The sequence below is a fragment of the Camellia sinensis genome, chromosome 4 (genome assembly GCF_055761805.1).
Source record: "Camellia sinensis isolate YWXY chromosome 4, ASM5576180v1, whole genome shotgun sequence".
NCBI classification, from domain to species: Eukaryota; Viridiplantae; Streptophyta; class Magnoliopsida; order Ericales; family Theaceae; genus Camellia; species Camellia sinensis.
Genome location: NC_138964.1, coordinates 99,952,779 through 99,966,392, shown reverse-complemented (window position 1 = coordinate 99,966,392; position 13,614 = coordinate 99,952,779). Strand labels below are relative to the sequence as shown.

Here is a 13,614-nt window from a genome sequence, read left to right as displayed (position 1 = left end):
AAAAAAAATATGCGAACATCATCAACAGCATGATGTTCTTCAGCGATGTTCAAATCAGATCAAATCAACACGAGCCCTAATCGACTTCCCAACAGACAGATCCATGATTCTTCTTCTACAACGATCATCTTCTTCTTCAAATCGTTGTCTCGGGCAAGGGAAGGAGGTTGTTGGCAGCGTCGATACGGCCGCGGTGGTGGTGGTTCATTTGTACGGCGGCGATGTGGGTCCAGACAAAGGCGAGGGTAGGGTCGTTGCCCCTCTCTCTCTCAGACAGAACCATTGCCCATCTCTCTCTCAGATCGTAAAACCCTAGGCGGCGGGGTGGTTATGTTGGTGATGGTAGTAGTAGCTATGCTTTTGGGTGTCTCTGTTTCATCTCCTTCGTCAACATCAACATCAGGATCAGGTTATGAAAATCAGTAACAAGAAGTCGTGGTGGAAATCAATGTTTTCTTCGTCGGTCGTCAACCCAGTTGGGTCCTCTGTTGTTCTCCCAATCTATGGCAATGTTTATCTCCAAGGGTATTTTATTATTATTGCCTCCCTCTCTCTCTCTAGAGATATGTTTTATGGGTATTATTCCTCATAGATTTTTGTATCTTTAAAGATTGTGAAGTAGTTCAATTTCTTGTGTATAATATGTTTTGCATTTCCTTCAATTTTTGTTCACTTTTTAAAAATTACACTGTTTCTCTCTTTTAATCTGATGGATTTGATGTTATAATGAATTTGATGATGGTTCTCGAGCAATAATTTTAATTTTTTTGAAAATAAATCTGATGTTGATGATGTTTGATGATAATAATGTTTGATGTTGATGATGATGTTGTGATGTTTAATGTTGTTTTGATAATGATGTTGTGATGTTTGATATTGTTTTGATGATGATGTTGTTGTTTTGACGATGATGATGTTTGATGTTTAATGGTCATTAACATTGGGATAGGACCTAACGGTTCATAAGAAAATTCATAGGACCAAATGGGTTACAAGATACAAATTTGGGATTTATTGGTGCATCCCCCTAAAATTAATTGGTAAACTATTTTTAGTATGTATGATTCTATTAAGTTTTGTTTATGTTTAATTAGATTAAGTAAAAATCTTTTAATTATTGAATGTTAGAAAGAATTTTGGTAAGGGTATTGATCTGGAATTTTAATATATAAAAAAAAATTGAAAAATGAAAAAAAGAGAGATGCACTACATAAAAGGGAGGGAAAAAAAAGTTAAAAGGTAAAAAATATTTTTATTTATTTTGATAATATTAGTCCTAGCATTTTATAAAAGTGTTTTAAATCAACACATATAATAATTTTAACTCTATCAAGCTATAAAAATAAAAATTAAATAAATATAAATAATAATTATAAATTATAACACAAAAAAAGAAATATTGTTCTGCTAATTTTAACCTTTCGTGATACAAAAATATAACTTAAATAAATATATTAATTGGTAAAGTACTTTTAGTATGTATAATTGTATTAGGCTTTGTTTATGGGTAATTTAGATTAAGTGGAATTTTTGCAAATACTAAATTTTAGAAGGAATTTTGGTAAAAATATATATTGATGTGGTATTTTAATTTGAAAAAAAAATGAGAAATGTGCCACAAAAGAGAGAGAAAAATTAAGAGCAAACACTATTTTTAATATTATATATATATATATATATGATGTGGCAAGATAATTTACTTATTGAAAGTGAGATTTATTTGTCATATGTAATTTTATTATAAGAGAAATTCCACTTCGGTGTAGATTTTAAAATTTAAAAAAAGTAACTGACAATTTTTATATATATTAATCATTAAAATTATAAACTATTACATTATTGTATAATAATTTTTTTTAATTATATCACTATCCCACAATTTCCCTTTATTATTTATTAATGATACAACGTAATTAGTATCGTTGTAACACTAAATTTTAAGGTATACTGTCAATAGGTCTTAATAATTATATTTAATTTTTATTAAGTCTTATTAAAATAAGGCTTAATATAATTGTCGTTAAAAATAATATTTTGTGACTATTTTTTACATGTCGCTAAAAGTTGACAATTAGTGATTTTTTTGTCACGATTTTACAAATTGTCGCTAAAACTTACAATTAGTGACGTTTTTTGTGACAAAATTTTCAAACATCACTGAAAGTTATAAATTATTGAATTTTTTTGTATCATTTTTTTAAACTGTTGCTAAAACTTATAATTAATGATATTTTTGTAACAAAATTTTCAAATTATTACTAAGAATTAACAATTAGTAATAATTTTTTCGTGGGTTGGCTTTTTTATTTTTTGACTCGTTTGGCAATATCACTTTTTAGTCTAAAAACCCAAAAGTCACCAAAAAAACAATTATATTAGTCTAAAAACCAAAAAGTCCCCAAAAAAATAAAAAAAAACAAAGAACTTATACCAAAAAGTCAAAAATTTCTTTTTCTCTTTACTTTTTACACATATTTTTGTAAAAAATTAAAAAATTATCCCAAACATACTAGTTTTTTTATATCGTATTTTAGCCAAAAAGTCAATGAGTTATAAAAAAAACTTGTTCCTAAACGAGGCCGCCTGAGGCTAAAAAGTCTCGTTTGAAATAAGCTTTTTGACTTTTTAGACTTTTTTGAAAGAAAAAATAAAATAATTATGAGTTAAATATGACATTTTATTCTATTTGACTAAAATAGTAAATTTTATCTTATATAATTATTTTAGTCCAAAGTTACTTCCCAAACATAACCTTAATAATATATAATTAAAATACCATTAATTATCATAAAAATTATTAAATAATAAATCTACTTAATAATAAAATCTTCCCAAATTTTATCCCAGCAAAACAAAGGAAAAAGAGGTGAAATTTTTTTAAAAAATTAAAGGTTGCCAGGTAACGTTTGGTAACGTTTATGTTTTCTATTTATGTTTACAAAATTGTTATAAATTGATTTTTATTTATTTTTAGACAAACATAAACTACAAATGCATTTAGATTGAACAAAATGTTAGAAAATTTTTAAAAATATAAACTAAAAAATATATTTATTCAGGCATAAAATATTTATATTTATATTTTATTATTTATGACAATGAGATCATACACATTATAATTGAAAAACAAAATTGATTAAAAAAAAATTATTTAAAAAAAATAATTGAAAAAAAATTATTTGAAGAAAAAACTTAATTTAAATAAAAAATTATTTGAAAAAAAAAATTTGTTAGTCAAATTTTTAAATTTCTGTTTAAAATCAACGTAAACTCATTTTTTGAGTTTATATTTTTTTTTTCAAATTTATAAACTAAGATAATTATTTATAAACTAAAAAATTATCAAATAAATTTTTATGATTATTCTTAAAATTTTTATAAAAATAAATTAAAAATTAAAAACGAAAGGATTATCTTTTTTTTTTTTTTTTTTGGTACTTCGGAAAAAAAAAAAAAAAAAAACCAACAACGAAAAGATTATCAAACATCCCCTAAATAAATCAAATTTAAATGGGTCGGACGGTGAGGTAGTTGAATTAAAACCCCTAATACTTGTTTATTCAACAGTTTTGGCGCTGTCGCTCTCACTGTCGCGCACTCTCTCTCTCTCTCATTATCTTTCTCTCTCCTATTTAATTTCCTTTCTGTCTGTATATCTTTGGCGTGTGTTTTTGCTGCTTTGATGTGAAAGCACAACAACAATAAACACAGATAAAGAGATCGACAACTCCAACAACGCTTTTCTCGTCAAAATCAACTTTCTTCAATGCACTAGTTGTAGTAAGCTATAATATTATATTTCTATATATATATGGATATATGTGTATGTATCTATCTATATGTTTGAATGCTGTGTTTGGATGATTCTGCTTCATTTTCAATCCTCAGGTTTTTCAGCTGCGGACTTTGATTTTGAGAATTTTAGCTTGAATTTGAGGTTTTACAATTTTTTTGGCTGCTTTAACATTGTGGTGGTGAGGCATGAAGTTTGGGAATCTGAGCTCGACTTTTCCTTATGGTCCACTCTCAATATAGTGAGAGAGAAAGTGGGTGTGTTGTGTTTGGATCTGGAAAGCAGCTCATAAACCTGGCCCTTTCACCGTTTGACTATCTGATTTGAAAGGACATAAAAACTAGCGCTTTTGAGGTCAGACTTTTTTTTTGTGTGTTGTGTTGTGTCGTGTCGTTTCGTTTCGTTTCGTTTGTGTTGCAGTAGTACATCATGTGCCCAACAGTGTTTTGATGCATGTTCGAAATCATTACCACAGATAACGCTTTCATTGTTTTTTTTTTTTTTTTTTAAACAAGAAAAAAATTGTCTGCGGTGTAATCACGGCTCCGTGGGCTTGACTCCGGAGGAATAATCGGTTGTCAGTCAAAAATTAATTCCCATCATGTAAGAGGGACCCACTGCCAAAGCACTAGTAGAGTTCAATTATACGTCATAGGCCGCCGAGGATTCGAATCGAAGTAGAGAAGAGGTTTCAAAGAGTACACTTCCACACTCCACACGATTCGACCCTGGATCATGCCCGTAAAGACGAGTTGCTTTCTCCACTGGGCCACCACCCCCAGTGGTTCATTGCTTTTGGATTCATCTGCTTCTCTCAACCCAAGTTTCTGCAGATCCACTCTAATCTGGCTATTTTTCGAATATTCATTGCAAAATTTTTATATATAAAAAAAAAAAAAAAATTATCTCTACTAGCACAATGAATTAAATTGAATTGACTACTTTTTATGGGTTATCTTTTATTTCAGAGGACCACTTTTGTTAGAATAAAGCTTTTATTTATTTGATTTTTTTTTAAATAAAAAAATGGTTTGAAGTGGTGTTGGTAAAAACTGTCTTGTACACTGTTGATTAAAGTGAGACTGTCAGCTATACATACATACAGGAGATTTATAGCTTTGGTGGTGGATGGGCCATTGTATGCAATAATTCAAATAATCATGTATGTCTTTTCTTTTCTTTTTTGGTTTTCTGGGTTTTGTTCTTATGAAATCATGTAATTGTGTGTGATGGGTTAGGAGGATTGGATCTGCTGAGAGTGAGAGAGAAGGGAGTGTGGATAACATAACATTATTGTTTTCTGGGATAATGAATCGGGAATTGAAGCGAGGGAAGCAAGAAAGGGACTTGGTTGTCAATGAAAAGGTAGTTATTGTCGCTGTTAAGGCATCGAAGGAAATCCCCAAGACTGCTCTGATTTGGGCTTTGACTCATGTTGTTCAGCCTGGGGATTGTATCACACTGCTAGTTGTGTTAGCTTCTCAAAGTTCGGGTACCTTTCTCTGCCCTGTAAATTCATTATTCTTTATGCTTAAGTTGTGCTATATTCATTAGTTTTCTTTCTGTAATGATTTCTTTCTTATTGGCAAGGGGCACAGAAGTTTTTGCATTTCATGATCAAATAGCATGGGTACTTCCTGTAGATTTGAACTTAGCAATGTTAGAGATTTGTCTCACATCTCCAAACTTGGTTCATATTGTCTAATGCTATGTTTGGTTGGAGCATGATTTGGAAAGAGAAATGGAAAATATAGGTGAAATGTGAATAAAATATGCCTATATTTCACTTAATTTCACACACCTTTTCCCTTTCCCTTCCCAAATTCCTCTCCAAATTCTCCAACCAAACAGAGGTCCATCCAACCATAACTAATTCATTTTGGGTTTGATGCCTACAATAAATCTTTCTTTTTGCTAGATGATGTAATTTTAATTTATTATTTTTTTGTAAATGATTAACATGTTCGGCAACCTTTTCATGGTTGTATGGACTAAAGAGTATATCCATCTACTTACCTAGTAAATACTTTTCTTCAATTTTAAGAAAGTTCTTCATGATCTCTTCCACTAATTTGGTTATCTAATCAATGCTAGATTTTTTTTCATTTTTTTCCTTTATGGCTGTCAAATTTTAATTTGATATGGTTATTTTTTTGTCTCATGATGCATTCATAGGAATATTTTTATTTTGATTGTTCATTCTTGTTGCACGGAATCAAAATTTAACCAGGCATGGAAATGCAAGTGTGCTTCTCTTGATTATTTCCTCATTTCTCTTTGGTACTTCTTGTGCAGCTTGATGAAATTGGCTATTTACTTAAATTTGTCAAACTCGCTTTCAGTTATTTTATACTTAAATGTGTTATCAACAGATTCGCCTATTATATAACTTTTTCAATAACAAGAAAATGGGCTGTAGTTGTCTTGTTTCTTACTTGGGAGTTTTGGGACCTTGGCTTTGTGTTGGGGTTTGAATATGTTTGGCAATTGTATATTACCAAGTTACACTACAACTATGATGTAACTTAGTAAGGCAAGTCTCCTTTGCATATTACATGTCTTTCCAATTTTATAGTACTGACAATTATTTTCTTATTCCCCTATTATTCAGGTAGGAAATTATGGAATTTCCCTAGATTTGCAGGAGACTGTGCCAGTGGCCACCGAAGGTCTCATACAGGAACAAGTTTGGAGCAGAAATCCGATATCACAGATTTCTGCTCCCAGATGATCCTTCAGCTCCACGATGTTTATGATCCCAACAAAGTCAGTGCCTGTATTTGTGTTTTGATGTTTGGTGTTATTATACACAAACCATGCCTTCTAACATGTGATATATACTTTGACACTTTTATAGATAAATGTGAAGATAAAAATTGTTTCTGGATCACCATGTGGGGCAGTAGCTGCGGAGGCCAAGAGAACTCGAGCTAATTGGGTTGTACTGGACAAGTAATAATTTTAGTTTTGAGGCACGCAATTTACTTGTATAAGATTGTTTAGTGATGGGGGTTTTCAATTCCATTAATTTGTGTTTTCAATTTCTTTAGTAAATTATTAGCTCTTATTTGCTGATCTTTGATTTGGCATTCATGTTCTTTACATGAGTGATCCATGTTTGCATTCATTGCAGACAGCTCAAGCATGAAGAAAAGCGCTGTATGGAAGAGCTACAATGCAACATTGTGGTTATGAAGCGCTCCCAGCCAAAGGTTCTGCGTCTAAACTTGGTTGGGTCACCCTATAAGGAAGCTGAAGCAGTGTGTTCATTACCATCTGAGATAGATCAATCATCTGAGAAACAATCTAGAAACAAGACTGATGCTATGGAATCCGTTCGAGGACCTGTCGTGACTCCAACTAGCAGTCCGGAGCTATTTACTGCAACTGAAGCTGGAACTTCATCAGTATCGAGCTCAGATCCTGGAACCTCACCATTTTTCATTTCCGAAATTAATAGGGACTTGAAGAAAGAGGAACCGTTAGGCACAAAGGAAACTCCTGATATTGATGAATCAAGTTCAGATACAGACAGTGGAAACTTATCTTCATCTTCATCAAGTTTAAGATTCCAACCATGGATGACAGAAGTTCTCAATCCTCATCATCAATCGTCACAACACCTGGAAGAAAGCTCACAAAGATCCAATGCAAGTCCTCATACATTGACAACCAAGGCTTTGTTAGAGAAATTCTCTAAACTTGATCGAGAAGCTGGATTTGGATTACCAAATTACAGATCTGATCTAGACTACAGTGGAAATGTGAGAGAAGCAATTTCTCTATCCAGAAATGCACCTCTTGGGCCCCCTCCTCTGTGTTCAATATGTCAACACAAGGCACCTGTGTTTGGAAAACCCCCAAGGTGGTTCACCTATGCTGAGCTGGAGCTTGCTACTGGAGGATTTTCACAAGCTAATTTTTTGGCGGAAGGAGGTTTTGGATCTGTCCACAGAGGTGTCCTGCCAGATGGTCAGGCAGTAGCTGTCAAGCAACACAAATTGGCAAGTTCTCAGGGTGATCAAGAGTTTTGCTCAGAAGTGGAAGTCCTCAGTTGTGCTCAGCACCGAAATGTTGTTATGTTAATTGGATTTTGTATTGAGAACAGTAGAAGGTTGCTGGTTTACGAATATATATGCAACGGGTCACTAGATTCTCATATATATGGTAATTTGCCTTTCCCCCTATTTTGGAGTATTTTATGCTATAACAATGCAAATCCACTCTATTTATACAAATATGTAGTCAATGCAATGGAACACCATTGTGAGAAAAAGAAAAAAAAAACTCTTGCCTGCAGGATTTCTTTCGTAAACTTGTATTTATATTAAAGCCTTGGCATATGCGATGTCACACGTGCTCATTATTGGAAGCGTTCTAGTCTTACTCTGTTTAGTTTGGTTGTGTCCATATGAAATGTGATCTGTCCTATCCATTAAATGAACCATGTCTACAGTTATGACTCGGGTGTAAGGATTTTTTGGCAGATATAAATGTAAAATTCTTGTTGCATTAACTGACCAAATTTGGAACTAGGACTGAGTTTAAGCTCATTTACTGCTCTGTAAAATTCTTTACAGGTCCTTCAATCTCATCTTTCAGAGTTTAAGCTCATTTACCCTTTCCTTGTAATTGTAACTAAACTTGATATAGGATTTTGCTGTTTTCAGGTCGTCATCAAGATCCATTAGAATGGTCTGCACGTCAAAAAATTGCGGTGGGAGCTGCTCGAGGGCTGCGATATCTTCATGAAGAATGCAGAGTGGGATGCATTGTCCACCGAGACATGCGGCCCAACAACATCCTCATCACCCATGATTTCGAGCCATTAGTATGCAAATTTGTTATCTCTTTTATTTACATATTTGTTTATGTTAATTGCTATATAAATAAGCTGATAAAAAAATTGCTATATAAATAAATAACACCTAAAGCAGGCACAACTCATGCACTATTATGCATAGTTGCATACAAAATAAAGCCATATGAAAAATGTAGACCTTTAATGTCCTATTAAATGAATTCTACAAAAGCACACCTCCATTTCATAGAAGAACTTCACAGAGGTCAGAACATTGTGAATGAGGAATCAAGATCTTATATTATAGTCTCTACTATTGATCAAAGAATCAGGAATCAAGATGTTAGTATTTCAAGTTGTCTGATGAAGACGTAATGTTTGGATAAATTGTTGACTCACTCTATGAAATTCTTCAGAATCCAGTACGTGTTATGCTTAATAGTCAATTGCCGTGACATTGAAGAATGTAACTTTTGACACAGTAGATATATTTGTGGTCATAATACTTTAATCTCTTCATAAACTCAATTACCCTTTTCTGATTTTATTAGTTTTAATGTTCTGATTTGTTTATGCCATGATTGAAGATGCACATCCATGAGACTGGTTTTAAAATAGTGGAATCTTACCCCATTCTTCATTTGCTAGGTAGGAGACTTTGGCTTGGCGAGATGGCAACCCGATGGAGACACTGGAGTGGAAACAAGGGTAATTGGAACTTTTGGGTATGTCTTGAGATATAGCTTTAATTTTCTCCCAGACCATCAGTGGAGTTATGAAATCAAATAAAATTATTATGCTTCAATGTAGGTATTTGGCTCCAGAATATGCTCAAAGTGGCCAGATCACGGAGAAAGCTGATGTTTATTCGTTTGGGGTGGTTTTGGTGGAGCTTGTTACTGGAAGAAAAGCTGTGGATCTTAACCGGCCGAAGGGTCAGCAGTGCCTCACTGAATGGGTGTGTTTTAGATGAAATTCTGTGTATTGACCAATTATTACCCATTAAAGTTGCGAACAATCACTGGTGATGTGGGTAGACCGTGGGCCTGCTGGGAATTATAGTAGGCACTGAGATGATGATGGAATAACTAGAAGTGGAGATGGCAGAGATGAGGTATCCTTTGGGGGGGGTGGGTTTGGAAGAGAGAGAGTGTGTGTGTGGCAGTGAAGGGAGAAAGCTGTGTCAATCAGAGGGAGCTTAGGGAGATTATGCAAATCCATATTAACTTTGATAGTTGCCCATAGTTGTATATGGAGGGAATAGGCCTCCTTTATAGGTAAGCCTGGAGACATGGGGATATAGAATCCCATACAAGTCTCCGAAAAATAGAATGTGGAATATTGATAGAGGTATGTGATAGGTGCTCACTACAGAAATTATCTAGGTGGTCCGGCCTATATCTTACGTGGTGTGCCCTTGCAATTGTATAGTGTCATGTGAGTACTTTTTTCCTATTTTTTCTGCTATGTTTTAGACAGTGCTTATATGTCCTCTTCCTATAAGGTAGGCACACAACCACGTGGTAGGTTGGACTTAACAGACAACTTCTCCGCAACCACATGGTAGGTTGGACTTAACAGATAACTTCTCTGCACACCAGGTACGAGAAAATGCTCTATTGTCTAAGACGGGTAAAGGTGGAGCCACACTAAGGGGGGTGAACCAAACAACTTTGACAATCTCTTTGCCCTAGTTGTCAATCCGCTAGTCACAGATGATTTTGGGTGAGGGATATGTGGTCTCTCAAGTACCCCATGTTGTGGCACCAATCCTGAGGTGGTCCCTAGGCCTTGTTCCCAGCCTAGTTAGGCATAATAGCACAATGTGTCATTTAAAAAACCAAGTATGAAGAGATGTTTGGCTCAAGGTGGAGAATTCCGTTTGGCCGAAGCATGAGCGCTTCTGAAGATATCCTTTGAAGAGGGACTGAGTCATAAGTGGGTCATACCCTCGCCAAGAATCACCTGGCCAACCTGAGGGGTACCGAATCATGCCTCTACCAAGTCAAGGGGCAATGTCCAAGCCCAAGTTCATCGGCCTAGCCAAGGAGTGTTGTGGAATCACCATGGAGATATCTCGGTGTGCCCTATGCCTTGCCTGAGTGGAGAGTCATTGGTCTAAACAAGGGGTGTTGCCCTTGTCCCTTGGAGCCATGGTTCAAGTCTAAAGCACCAAGTGCGGTTACAGTTAGATGGCTAGGCCCATTAGTGTGGAGTTAATCCACATGTTTCTACTTAGGCTCAACACACTCCTCAGATGCTTATGATGTGACACCACTGATGCTTGCCACTTGGAAATCCATTTATTGATGTGGAGGTGACGTGGTGCCACTGAGGCTTGCCACGCAGCATCAAATACATATATGCACAGAAGTCGGTGTATAAGTGTTGGTATGGTATTGTTGGGAAGTGATGTCACTTGCTGAAGCAAATAGATAAAAATTAAACTAAATTATATGCTAATCTTGGTCCTCCACGGTAGATTCTTCCTTCTCCTTGATATTTATGCCTTTGATTTGGAACAGGCACGTCCACTACTTGAACAATATGCCATTGACGAACTGGTTGATCCACGGTTAGGAAACAACTATGATGAACATGAGGTCAATTGCATGCTACACGCTGGATCCTTGTGCATTCGACGGGATCCTCATTTAAGGCCTCGCATGTCACAAGTAAGAGATTACATATATATACATAAGAAGTTGAATTTATTTATTTTAATGTCTCTCACTGGCAGTTTACACGCTTCAGTGTAAGCTTTATAATCTGTTCAAATGGTTTTGAGCCAAGATTTTGGCTTATTTTTTATTGTTCTGATTTCTGGAGATATATCTTAAGCATTTTCCCTGAGGACATCACATGGTCTTCCTTTGTTTTAGAAAGTGGAATGAAAAATACTTAACAAAAAAAAAAAAAAAAGTGGAATGAAATGCAAAAAAATAGAATAACATTACTAAAGTGCTAAAAGTTCATTTAAGTTTCTCATGAAGCAGGTTCCCAGCATAAGAGTATAAAATACCTGCCTTCATCTTTGTGGGTCAGATGTCTTCATTCTGGCAGGGCTTCTGCTGATTTGTTTCACATTTTTTGGGGTAACAGGTGCTCCGTATACTGGAAGGGGACACAGTTATGGACTCAAATCAAATGTCAGCACCTGGGTATGAGGTGGGTAGTCGGAGCGGAAGGACTTGGGTGGAACAGCAGCACCGTATACTGCAAGGGGACACAGTTATGGACTCTAATCAAATGTCAGCACCTGGATATGAGGTGGGTAGTCAGAGCGGAAGGACTTGGGTGGAACAGCAGCAACAACAATACAGTGGTCCAATGTTAAACGAATCATTGGAAGGGTTACATGGGAAACTCTCCCTCGAGACTTCTCTAAGGCCACCTTTGTGGGAAAGGGACAATGCCTGGAGGATGTCAGGTGAGGACGATGACTAGTAAAGACCTCTTTCACTCTCCAACTGCAATGGCATGAATGATAGATATGCTGAAGTACATTATTGTATTTCACTTCTTTTTTTCATTTCTTTTTTTTTGGGTCTAATGCTATCAAGATTTTGTTTTTGTATAGTATATATATATATATATATATATATATATAAGGGAATTAGAAAAAGGAGGGTTTTGTAGTTTACACTTTGGAAATGAAGTAGATTGATCCCAACTGACAAGGTCAGAACTTGGGTGCATCAATGTGTTTTCGGTTTATTCTTTGTGGGTTTTGTTTCTTCATGTTTGAAGATTCTAGCTAGGTAGCTGTCATAACAGCATAGGAATGAATATATAGGTTAATGATGGTGCTTGATCACTTGCCTTTGTAGTCTTCCCAATCTCCCTCTAGAATGGTGAAATCATCAATAAAATGCTTTTTAACCTCTCCTAATGTTTTTGCATACTTGAGTTTCTTGCAACTATCACTTCTCTGTCTAATTGTACGTTTAATGTGATCAAATTGAACCTCTTTTTTTGTTTGTTTTTATACTAGTAAAGCAAGTATTATATATTAGAGAGGGGGAAAAAAATTTGAAAAATCGCTTTAAAAAGAATAAATTACAAATATACCTCTTGAAGTTTGATTAAAATACGAATTGTTCCCTGTAATTTTAGAAATTACATTCTACCCATTGAGATTTTTAATTTCGTAACGAATTATCATTTTTATTAATAAATTATGAAGTTAATTAATAGTTTTTAATGATATTATAAATATGTTTCAATTAATAATTTACGTAATTTTATTATTGTATTAGAGAGTAATTATGAATTTCTTTTTTTTTAATTAATTCTGTTAAATAAAAAATTTTTGATAAAAGGATATTTGTAATTTTCAAATCTATAGGGGACAATCTGTACTTTAAATAAATTTCAAAAAGTGTATTTGTAATTTACCCCTTTAAAAGAGTTCTAGGTTACCATATAATAACTTGAAAAAGCTACCAAATTAAACATTATCCGTTCAATCAAACGTATAATTCTGTTGGAGCATCTCTAAGGGTTCAATTACTAAATGGCTAATTATTGATATATTTTACCAATGAAGAGTTTTAAAATACTATTTTTTTAGCAAATATCAATCCAATGGTGTAAATGCTATTTTTTCTTCATTTTTTTCTTCTCACAAAATGCAAAATAAAAATAATATATGTGGATCTGATCACAAAAATGTCTTTCCTCAAGAAAATAAAAAATAAAAAATTAAATTAAAAAAAAAAATCACAAAGATGTAAAAACAAAAAGGACTGTCAAATTTTAACTATAGTTAAACCTTTGTCATGTTGAATTCCCATGTATGCTTTCTTTTCTATTATATTGAAGTTCTTATATTTTTGCCAAAAACAAAATCTATAGTTAAACCTTGTACCAAATTTAACACATTTTGACAATGCTAAAATATAATACAAAGTTTAGCTAGTCAATGTAGAATAAAAAGCCTTATACCTTACAATAGAAATTACACATCTATACTATTATATAGTCTTCAAGTCACTTGGCATGAAAAGTTTAATCACAA

General features: G+C 33.8%; 1 protein-coding gene across 3 annotated transcripts; it reads left to right on the top strand.

Moving 5' to 3' along the window:
* Window positions 1–3,589: 3,589 nt before the first annotated feature.
* On the top strand, window positions 3,590–12,486 carry LOC114290959 (inactive protein kinase SELMODRAFT_444075). 3 transcript variants are annotated; one of them, XM_028234971.2, is made up of 11 exons: window positions 3,590–3,780; window positions 3,889–4,147; window positions 5,032–5,285; window positions 6,405–6,559; window positions 6,651–6,745; window positions 6,927–7,960; window positions 8,464–8,624; window positions 9,243–9,319; window positions 9,405–9,552; window positions 11,120–11,269; window positions 11,697–12,486. In XM_028234971.2, the coding sequence occupies exons 3-11, from the start codon at window positions 5,102–5,104 to the stop codon at window positions 12,039–12,041; spliced, it is 2,349 nt and encodes a 782-aa protein (XP_028090772.2). In that variant the 5' UTR covers window positions 3,590–3,780; window positions 3,889–4,147; window positions 5,032–5,101; the 3' UTR covers window positions 12,042–12,486. The 3 variants fall into 3 exon arrangements, 2 of the variants coding, with proteins under 2 accessions (XP_028090772.2, XP_028090770.2); XM_028234969.2 differs by lacking the exons at window positions 3,590–3,780; window positions 3,889–4,147 and adding an exon at window positions 4,259–4,955; XR_014366776.1 differs by lacking the exons at window positions 3,590–3,780; window positions 3,889–4,147 and adding an exon at window positions 4,846–4,955 and having other exon boundaries at window positions 9,405–10,031.
* The last annotated feature ends 1,128 nt before the right edge of the window (window positions 12,487–13,614 follow it).